Here is an 11,651-nt window from a genome sequence, read left to right as displayed (position 1 = left end):
TGTTTAATTTTTATGAGACTTAAAAGTGGGAGAACTATGTCTACATCCAGCAGAAGAAATGCGCTTAATGAAGAACAGGGTAATGGAGAAAATCGGAATACAAATCAAGAAAATGTGCCAAATGAGACCAGGAGGGCAATGTCTCCACCTCCTGTAAATATTTTGAACTCCGCGGGATTTCTGAATGTGTCACAAGAAATGGTGAATGCTACCCGCGAATACCCATGGGGGATGCCTCCGAATTGGAGAAGTACCTAGCCCATGAGCGTAGAAATGCCAATACCATATTCTGGGCACAATCCTCAAATGCAAATATCATCATATGGGTATAATCCAGCCCCAAATGGGATGGGCTTTATCATGCACGTTCCTCACCAGCATGTTGGCACAAGCCAAGAAGGTTCGTTGGTTCGACAAAGTAATTATATACCCACGGGTATAAGCAATGAAGCCATGATAGCCCTTCGACAACAAATGGATCATAGTAACCACGATATGGTGAATTTGTTGTCTACACAAATGCACAACATACTCACACCCCTATACGAGCTGATGGGCAAAATAGGAGATAAAATTAATGATAATCGGCTCTCGAGAGATACGAGTGTAAATCTGAACGGCCTCGAAAATCCAACCATCAATGAGACGAATATTCGAGAGATTAGAAACCGTATCAATCTCAATCAAGGGGGACCTCTGAGAAATGTCCAGGAAAATTTGGATCATATAGTTGAGAGGGTACTGAACAAAGAGTGTAGAAGAAAAAAGAGGGCAGAAGTGAAAAAATGCGTTTTGGAGTGCCAGAACGTTTTATTTATAGGGATCGGATGTGGCCAAAACGACCCGTTTTGAATCCGGAACGGCCCGTTCTGGAATCATTTATCATGCGTAAATCTCATATCCAGAACAGCCTGTTCCAAAACTAGAACAGTCCGTTCTGAATTTACATTTTACCCACAATGGCCATGATTGGAACAACCTGTTCCCAAATCGGAATGGCCCGTTCTGGGTTTGAGTTTTACTCATAAAATTTTGTGTTGGAATGGCCCGTTCATAGTCTTTATAGGCCATTTTCGTAGTTTGGAACGGCCCGTTCCAGTTTGAGAACGGCCCGTTCTAGGCTACTAAAAATTAAAATATTACAAAAATAATTTTCATAAATATTCATTATTAAAATACTAATAATTATTAAAAATCCTTTAAAACATTCTATAAAATCCTTTAAAATATCTATAAGAAAATAACCTCCATAAATATAAAAATAAATAATAATTAACCTATTATACTAGTAGAAAATTCGGGATGTTGCACTCACAATTTTTAGTAGCCTAATACTTTCACCTAACGTATTAGATAGATAACAAAAACAAAATTATATAAAAAAAAACTTTTAAATTTATTGGTTCCAATAACAAATAATTAAAAATTATTTTATCATTGTTAGAGTAAACCAATTACAATTTCATTTTTTATAGTCATAATCAAAATCAAATTTTTCCATTTAATAAGGAATTATAAAGTGGGTCATCTTATTTAAAGTGGGATGGGATGAGACATATGCTACACACCAATGAAACAAGATGGGATGAGTTGGTCTACCAAAAAAATTGAGTTGAAAAATATAACAAATTTTACTTAGCGAAATTGGTAGGTTAAAACCACTGAGTTTGATTTATCTTTAACTCATCCAAATTTATTTCTCTTAAAAATATCAATTGTAATATTTCAATATAAAGAGTGACCTATTATTACTCTAAGAGTAAGTCTACTTAAATTTACTTTGCTCAATAACTTCTATCCTACATCAAATTCCTATATCAAATTTCAACGATCCAATTGTTAAATTTAAAGTTCTTAATGTATAGATCAAGTCTATAATTTTTTTTAAAATTTAAAGATTGTTTGATACTTCTTTTCATTAATTTAAATCCATGTATAAAATGATTTTATGATTATCCATCAATTTGAATTAATGAAACAAATTATTAAATGATTTTCAATTTTTTAAAAAAAATTTGCATACTTGATTTATGCATTTAGAACTTTAAATTCAACAGTTAGATATCATGAAAATTTGATGTAAAACATGAGTTATTAAATGTATTAAGTTTATGTAACCTTACACTTGGAATAAACGGATCCTTTCTCTTTCAATATATATTATCAGTTCAACAAACAATTTTATTATTATTTATAAAATTGATAAGAGAGGTATATTTATTTTTATTAAAAAAAACACTATATCTAAAAATGTATTAGTAAAAAAATGTGACTAGAACAATATATTTTTATTTAATATAAAAATAAAATAATTAGTTAAAAAAGAAGTTAAGCTATAAAGTAAAAATATTTATCAAACATATATTTATTATAAAAAGAATATAAAATAATAAAATAATTTGAACCAGTCAAGTTGATGGATTTAACACATTGGTGAATTTACTTATCCAATGAGTTGTCACACCAAATTTTATCATCCTATGTTTAGTTATGTAGGCAATCTTGATTATCAATGTATCATAATTTCATAATCAATAGTTTCAAAATTTCTCTGTTTTGATGAGAAATTTAAATGAAATAATTTATTTTTTCTTGAAGAATTTCAAATGTTTTGGGATGAAATATCTTGTTATTAGATAAAAAAATTACAGAAAATTTGAAATTTTTCATAATTTTTTCTTACCTTATTTATATATCTTTTATCTCTCTTTTTCTATCTCTTAATTATTGAATATTCAAAAATATTTTTTAAATTACTAAATATTATTTAATATTAATTTTTAAAATTATTAAATATTTAAAAATTGATTAATATTTATTTTTGTAAAATTTAATCTTAAAATTTTAATATATAGATATTTAAAATTAATTTTATTCATGATAAAAATTAAATTATCATTCAATTTAAAATTTAAAGAATTTGAATTGATTTATTTAAAGAATGATTGAAATGGAAATATGTGCTTTGGGCTTTTACGGTGATCAACTCGTCAACAGTCATGGTATTCTTTTCTGGGTCCGAATCTAATACTCAGTTCTTGATGACTAATTACATAACAATGGACATTGTTTTACACTTGAGAATGGGCTTTGACAATATGCAGCAGTTAAATAATGAAAACCATTCATCAAAATCAAAAATGATAATTGAATGACAAGAATCAACCCTTAGATTATTTAATTTAATAATCACTCATATAATTATAGAATAATTTTTAGTGAAAAAATGTTTAATATAATCACTATTAAAAAAATGTTATTTTCTTGCGAATTTTCTTATAAAAAAATATTCGCAGAATTTTTTTTTTTGAATTTTTTTTAATAATAATTTCACAAATTTTTTTTACGAATTTATTTGTCAAAAATAATTTACAGATATTTCTTTCAAAATTTTTATGAAAAATAATCTACAATAAATTTTTGCAAATTTTGTTACAATTTTAACGATCATAGAAATTATTTTCCATGGTAAAAATTTGTAGAAAATGTTGTAAGAATTTTATTTTATTTTTTTGCATATTTTCTTGTAAAAACAAATTCGCAAGTAATGTTTATTAAATGGTAGAAAATTTCCGTAGGTAATTTTTCCTACGAATTTTCCTACCAATATTAATCCACAGGAAAATAATTTTTTTAAAATTTATAAGTTTAATAATTAAAATATTTTTAATTAAAAAAATATTATGTCACTAAATTATTTATAAATATATCATTATAATTAATTTTAATTTTAATTAAATTAAATATATAAAATTATATAAATATGATAAACTAATGATAATGAGTTTTAATTTAATTATAATTTATAAAATTTTAAAATTAAAAGCATTTACTTAATAAAATATTATTTTACTAAATTATTTATAAATATTTCATAAAAATTAATTTTAATTTAAAATATCAATAAGTTAAATATTTATTTTAATTAAATGTATAAATTAATGATGATGAGTATTAATTTAATGATAATTTTTAAAATAAAATTATTTAATAAAAAAACTAATTTTTTAAATAATATTGAATATTTTAAGAGTTAAAATAATTTATAATAATATAATTTTTTTGTTCAATATAATGAATTAATCATTTTTCTAAAGACATGATCTAATTAATATTTAAAGAAAATTTCAAGTCTCACATCGATTGGAATAAAATAATTAAAGAGTATATAAGTTGGGGCAATACTTACCTTACAAGTTGATTTGTATGGTTGAAGGTTAAACTTATAATCTACAATCTAAGAGTTTAAAAGATTATGTATCACATAGTGAAGGTGTGAAAACAAATTTCTTAGTGTTTTAAATGAATTCATTGTGAGCATTTGCAAGTTGAAGAATTATTATTAAAATTTGTAGTAATTTCTTTGATTTTTTTCGTAAGAAATTTTCCTGCAGAATGATCTTGCGAAAAATTTCACTTTCCTGAGAATATTTTTCGTAAGAAACTTTCTAGCAAATTTTTTTACAGGAAAGTTTCTAACAGATTTTTTTGCCAGAAATTTGCAACAACATATTATCTATGAAAGTATTATCTAGAGAAAATTTCGTAAGAATAATGTTCATTGCGAATTTTATATAATAATGTTCATTGCGAATTTTTATATAAAATTCGCATGTAATAAGAAAAATTATAGTAATATTGGAAAAAAAAAATCACAAAAAATCTTTCTTATAGTGACGCATTAACAGTGAATATTATATATATCTTTAATTTGATGATGGACAAATTAGTATCTTCAAGCAACAGCTGTTGGAGTAAGTCCTTGTCACCATTGCTTTTTCCTTATCTTAGTTGCAGCCTTGTTGGCAGACAACTTGTTCTTCGGCTTTGTTCACGACCAGTAAAACTTTACTTTATAATAACATTCTTTTTTCAGATCCCTCATTCTGCACGTTGCTTCAGAGATCAATACAAAGGGATAGGTAGAGAAGTTTCATAGGTTTTCTTTTTCAGGAAATTAGGTCAACCAAATTAATTGTGCCAATCGTGTAGAGTAGGCAAAATTGCAATGCAAACATTTTTGCCATTTTGGTATATTATGTCAAGCTTAAATTAATAGAGCATGACTCATCATTTACTCCAATATTACAAACGTTTCATGCCTTCTATACGGTTTTAAAATATTTTAATTTTGGGTCACTGATATGTTGCATTTAAAAATACAAGTAATTAACACTAAATACCATTTTATTATTTGACTTTAGAATAAGTATCTGAATTTGGAATATACTATATTATATTAGTTGATCACATACTACAAAGTTCTTAAATAAGTCTCTAAAATATTATAAATAAGTTTTTAAATTTAATTATATATTATATTTTGATTTTGAATAAATTTTAATCACATTTTTTTTAGTTTTAAACTAATATAATTGTTAATTTTTAATTTTCAAGAACTTAATTGACAATTCTTTAATTTTAAAGACTAATATAGCAACGATTTCTGAATTCAAAGATCAAAATTGTTATTTACTCTACAAATAAATATTATGAAATTAAAATTATAGTTAAAGAAGGTTTCAGTTTGAGTATTAGGGATGAAATTCCATTAAAAAAAATCAATCAAGTACTTTGAAATTTATTTTTCACTCATTCTTACATATTTTGCATGCCTCGAGCTAGGACTATATTACTAGGCATTACGTACCGAACTTGTTAGTGCTGGGCTAAATGCATTTATAGGTGGTCTCTAATGAGGTGGGTGAAAACTGTCTTCTATTTGTGTCCTTGTCTTAGTCTAAATTTGTAATGAATCGATTTGATTATTTCTTATACTCATTTTTAATAATATTTCTTTAGCTTATAAAAAATGTATTTATACTTCTTTTTGTAATATTTATCATAAACACTCGAATCAGCCAAAAGGACAAATATAGTTGGTGTTTAGTGGCATTATTTTTTATGGAACATAATTACTTTAATTTTTAATTTCTTTTCATGAAACTTCCAGAAAATATTCTTAAAATAAGTTAATATAAACACATAAAATTGTATGAGTCATGATAAATTACATAATGTCTTTAAAATATTTTTATACACGTTAACACCGTTTGAGTATATTTATTCGAAAACCAACCGATAAAACCATGTCAGTTTATCCAAAAGAAAAACAAAGAAAATTAAGAAAGGTGATTAGATCACGTATAGAGGTGATCATGAATTCATGATGGTGATACAAATAGTTGAGAGAGAATTTTTTTTTACTAGTTTGTAGAAGATACTAGTGCGTGAAATTTTCATGCCCAAAAGCTTCACACTTATGTAAAACAAGAGTTGTTATTAAAGGAGTTTTACGATAACACTTATTTATTACAAATGTTAGTTTAATTATGTTTTATAATAACACTTTTAATGTGTTATTAAAGATAAAACTATTTAATAATACAGATATTGACAACACGTAAAAGTGTTGTTAAAAAATTTATATAAATGCTGTTCATTTTTTTTTTAGTAATGTTTTTCCAAATGGAAAGGCTAGCTATTGATATCTACGCCTGTGCCAATTGTAAACTAAATGCTCTGGACTCCAATTGTTCTAGAAATTCCTTCAAATGATTGATACGCATATATTTATACAACCAAATGCACTTTACAACACTATTTTCTCTTTTGTTATACATGTATTATTCCCTTCTCACTTTTTCTTTTGCAACTCTTTTGATATTCATTGTTCACCTTTATATGATTGCCCCGCACTTCATATTTGTTGTTGTGAAAATGAGGTATTACAAAGACGAAGTCTTACATCATAAGTGATCTATTCTTACCCAAAATTTTCAACCATTTATATAACATTTGTATTCATGAGATTTAATGATATCTTAGATGGACTGAAAATATTAATTTATTTTTTATAAAAAGGACGTAAGACAGAAGAAAAATAGTAGGTGATAATTTTGTAGTGGGTGGGTTTTAAGTGATAAATATTTGCTTTGAGCATAATCCAGCTGTAGTGCCGCCGCATACAGCTGTCAAGGATGGCTTCAACAATCCCTTTCACTTTCTGCTAATAGTTCCTCTTCCTACTCCACAGTCCACACACTTATTGCATCCAATTCCATGTACATACATATATATATATCACCATCTACCAAAGCCAAACTTGATGGAGAGACACTTTAATAAGGGAATTTTTGGCTGTTACAATAATAATTCAGCACTTGTAGTTTTCCCTCTACATGAAAACAATTTAACACTTGCGTGTATTCATGCAATCTTTCTTCCCCTCCCCAATAATGCAACCTAGCTACACCCAAAATATAGGGTCGGCCACGAACATATACGTGAATTAATTTATGCAATGCAATCATACATGGGAACATCCAGATGGACTACGTACCTTTGCCTTTAGATTAGTTCATTTCAACTAAACCACGCCGCCAGATTTTTACACTGCTCCTTCAAATGACCTGTCATATATATCCTCATCCGCACCGAATGCATACAAGGGATGAGGAAAACACGATTTTATCTTAATTTCTCTCTAAAATTTTATAGGATAAAATTTATAAACTCTAATTCGTATTTAAACTCAAATCATATGTAATTAAAGTTTAAGGAATGTATAAATTACACTATTATTTATTATATTAAAAAATAAATAAAACAAGACTAGTTTGATCTGAAATATTAGTAAGCTCTTATTTCTATTTGAAGTAAAAAAAAATTTGTAAGTAGGAATTATAATGAAATAACAAGATTTAAATTTTAAATTTTGTACATATTATTTCAAGTCTTTCATTTATAGTTTTAAAAATCCGATCCTCAAATAGATTAAGATACTGGATCAATAGGTTAAAGGTTGAATCGGTGGGTCACTAATTAAACTGCATGACCCGATTTTTATGAATTTTTTTAAAATAATATTCATGTTAAATATATTTTATACTTATAGATTTTAATGAATTCATATCCTATTTTAAATTTTAATTTTCATCTTATTTAAAATTATCTTTATTTTTATTTTGTATAAATAAATACATAAAAAAAAATTACATGTTAAACTATACATTTATACAAATTAAAAATATAAATAATATGTATATATATAATATACTTGCAATTGATATCACAAAATAATATATGTAATATCTACATAGATATTAATATAATTTAAAATTAATAATATACTATAAAAGTTATTTAAGTTACGTATATTACAAACAAATACATTAGAACAAGTGGTCATTGTTATGTTTGATAAGATTAGGATTGAATTCCCATTATTATTTTTGTGGTTTGTGGTTACTTTAAAAAAATATTAAAAAATTGTAGTTGAATTGGTTTGACCCACCGATTCATTAGTCAAATCGAAAAATTGACCAATTTACTTTGATTTGAAACGAGTCGAATGCATAACCGATCCAACTCAAGACAGGGACTGACTAGACCACCAGTTTCCGGTTCAACCGATCTAATTGGTCAGTCCGAGCCGATTTTTAAAATACTGCTTACATCACTAAGTCAAAACTCTAGTGATTTATTTCCATTTAAAATAATTGAGATTTCAAGAATAATTTATATCACATTGTTATATATAATATTATGTAAACTAAAAATTGGTTTCTTATAATCTCCACAAAAGAAAAGTAATTTTTTTTACATTAGTATGAAAAAAATATAAATAAAAGAAGTTAATATACACCAATTTTTTTTAGTAAAATACAAAAAATGAAATTGATGATATAAGGATGAGTTAAATTCTATTACACTTAAACTTGTCTCTAAATTTTGATTGAGTGAATTTTTGAAGACTTTAACTGGTTGTTAGAGTTAAATTAGTGGTTATATTTAATAATTTATTAGTTAAATTAGGAGGAGCTGAATGGGTTGCTGAGTTGGGTAAGTCCTTCCTCGCCCCTAGTTACAAGTTACAAGCAGCCAATAAGGCAAGATTCATGACACATTGTTACAGTAGTAAGTTGTTTTTGCATCATTTTTAAATCGGTGGCCAACCGTTTAGGTAAATAACTTTTCTTCTTTTTATGAATTTTATGGTCTATCCTGACTTGACTAGCTTCTATGGTCTGAAATATCAAGTTTTGGCTGGGTTAGGCAAAATTCGACAAGACTCTAGACTCGTGGGGTTGTTGTGATGAGTCATGAGGTATAGGTATTAGGCTCCCATATAGTATTTTGTAACAAAGATAAAGAAAAAGAAAAGCATGTCCTAATTGAAAGCCAGCCATTTGGATACTTCACCCACCAAGCAATGCCACTTAACTTTATCTAGCTACACTCCGCTTCTCGATGCTTTCAATACCACTTTTCAGTTTTCGTTACCAAATTTCCCTTTCCCTCCCCTCTCCCTTACACTGCATTACATTACACCAACTTCCTAATCTCTTCCGCGTATGCTCCACCACATCACTATGTCCCACTTTCATATTCCCACATTTATATTTTTAAGTTGCCACACCGATCTTGTCCAACTCATTCAACTAAAAACTAATCATGTTCATAGTATTCTAATTGTTATTAACGATTGACTTAATAAATTTATTAAATGAATCATTTATACTATATTAACACAAAATATCTAACTACTACATCAACTCATTGTATTGCTCTCCCATTTATATTATTCTACCCGTACTCAGTACTTACCACGTTCACTTCATGCCTCGTTGACTATAAATAGCACCTCTTCCTCCTTCTCATTCCACGCACTTGACTTGGCAATCAATAATCAACATTCCCAATAACACTATTCACTAGTTCAATTAAGTTCCATCCCATATAGGCTATAGCCATGGCTCTTAATACTAAGCTTCTAGTTGCTACCCTTCTTGCATCGCTTCTCCTTCTTCATCTCGTTGATGCAGATCAATCGGTATCGGTACGTACAATTCAAATGCCCTCCTTCTTGGTTTCCAATTAATTTTATGGATCATATATATGAACCAAATTAATTAGGTTGAATTTCTTAATTTCATTAAACTTGGGTCTACTAATTATTATTTATACATGTTTTGAGGAACCGCAGGCATATGCACAGACGCAGGGGTCTCTTCTTCAGCAGATAGGTACTAATTAATAATTAAACTATACAAGTACACTTTGATTAATTAACTTGAGATTATAATATTGATTATGTGAGTGGATGGGTATATGAAATATTTTCAGATTGTAAGGGAGCATGTGGGGCGAGGTGTCGTTTATCATCGCGTCCACGACTCTGCCAAAGAGCTTGTGGAACTTGTTGCAGACGCTGCAACTGCGTGCCACCTGGCACTGCGGGAAACCAAGAAGTGTGTCCTTGCTATGCTAGCTTGACTACTCATGGTGGCAAACGCAAGTGCCCTTAAGCTTTAACACCGATCCCATGCAAGACGTTCATCACCACATTATGTTATACAATAATTAATATATGGAACATGTTGCTTAATTAATGTGCTCTCAAGAGTGGAGAATAACATCATGGAATATCTATCACACCCCCACCCTTTGTTCAATTCGTGTTGAATCATCCAGCGTATTGATTTGGATTATGTATATTTGCAAAATAAAAAAGTATTTTGTGATTTTGTGATTCCTTTCTCTCTTGGGGTGTACTTGCCTTCCTTGTACTGTCGTAAGTTTGTCTTAATAAGAATATAATTCTCATTTCATATTTTTCATTTTGTGTATAATATATCATCATCTCATTCTTTACTTTTGTCCCAATTATCAGGAATTGCAAAACTATCACCACAAATTAAGCATATATAAAAATACGTCGATGATTGTATTTGAAACTTTTCAAATTATTTTGTGCCCAACAGGGAAAATATATACAATTGTACAGATGGATTATAGTAAAGAAAAAACGTTAGCACAAAGATTTGACACTTGTATATACTTTTGGACTGAGATTCAATCTCAAATTCGAGTTTGGATTCACTCCACTGAAAAAATGAATTGCATGAAATGAGAAGGATGTATTTGATCGCTAATTAGATATAATTAACTATTTTTATTTTCATTCAAATACAAAAATAAAAAATAAAAAATAAATCACTTGCTTTCTTAAAGAATATTTACGATATATATGATTCATGTAAAATTTCTACCGTAACAAATGATACTGCTCAACATACCCAACAATTCAAATTAATTTTTGCACTCAATATTATCACTTGAATAAAAAGTATTATTCATCTAATTATGAATCATTAAAAAATATGACTTTAGGACGTTTGTCTGTGCTATAGATAAATAGATAGTAACAAGAGATATTTGTTGAAAAGCTCTAGTTTTCTTTTTAAAGTGTAGTTAAATTTTTAATCTCTTTAATTTGATGATAAGTATACTTTTAGGTCCTTGAATTTTGTTGGAGCCAACTTAATTTTTTATTTTACAGATAGTGGATTTGTCTCTTTTTGAATTTTTTTTATTTTATTTAAACAATTAATTATTATTTTCTATCCAAATATTTAGAAGTTTGTATTGGATTTAACCTATAAAATAGATTTAAAAGTTTAGAAGTGAAAAATAATAAAATCTGAAGAAACTTAAAGGAAAATTTGGGAAAAAATTGAATTAAAATTTATATTAAAAAAGCAAAAACATAATTCAATTTCAAACTAAAAATTAAAAACACAATTAAAACTTTTCTTAAAAAAGGGGAAGTACGTAACAAAAACGCTCAGTTTCTAAATGTTGATTTG

At 27.3% G+C, this 11,651-nt stretch overlaps 1 protein-coding gene across 1 annotated transcript; it reads left to right on the top strand.

Annotated features, from left to right (window-relative positions):
- The first annotated feature begins 9,649 nt into the window (after positions 1-9,649).
- LOC109790442 (snakin-2) lies at positions 9,650-10,622 on the top strand. Its single transcript, XM_020349593.3, has 3 exons — positions 9,650-9,841; positions 9,989-10,028; positions 10,129-10,622. Exons 1-3 carry the CDS (start codon positions 9,755-9,757, stop codon positions 10,308-10,310), a joined length of 309 nt encoding a protein of 102 aa, XP_020205182.1. The 5' UTR covers positions 9,650-9,754; the 3' UTR covers positions 10,311-10,622.
- Positions 10,623-11,651: the final 1,029 nt, after the last annotated feature.

The sequence above is a fragment of the Cajanus cajan genome, chromosome 9, assembly GCF_000230855.2.
Source record: "Cajanus cajan strain Asha chromosome 9, NIPB_CcT2T_4, whole genome shotgun sequence".
Lineage (NCBI taxonomy): Eukaryota > Viridiplantae > Streptophyta > Magnoliopsida > Fabales > Fabaceae > Cajanus > Cajanus cajan.
Note: the sequence above shows the minus strand (reverse complement) of the source record. Positions and strands in the feature narration are given on the sequence as shown.

Excerpts from the sequence above, each read along its gene's own strand:
- LOC109790442 (XM_020349593.3), top strand. The coding sequence starts at position 9,755 with ATGGCTCTTAATACTAAGCTTCTAGTTGCTACCCTTCTTGCATCGCTT. Across the intron at positions 9,842-9,988 it reads ATGCAGATCAATCGGTATCG|GCATATGCACAGACGCAGGG; the intron begins GTACGTACAATT and ends GAGGAACCGCAG. Across the intron at positions 10,029-10,128 it reads GTCTCTTCTTCAGCAGATAG|ATTGTAAGGGAGCATGTGGG; the intron begins GTACTAATTAAT and ends AAATATTTTCAG.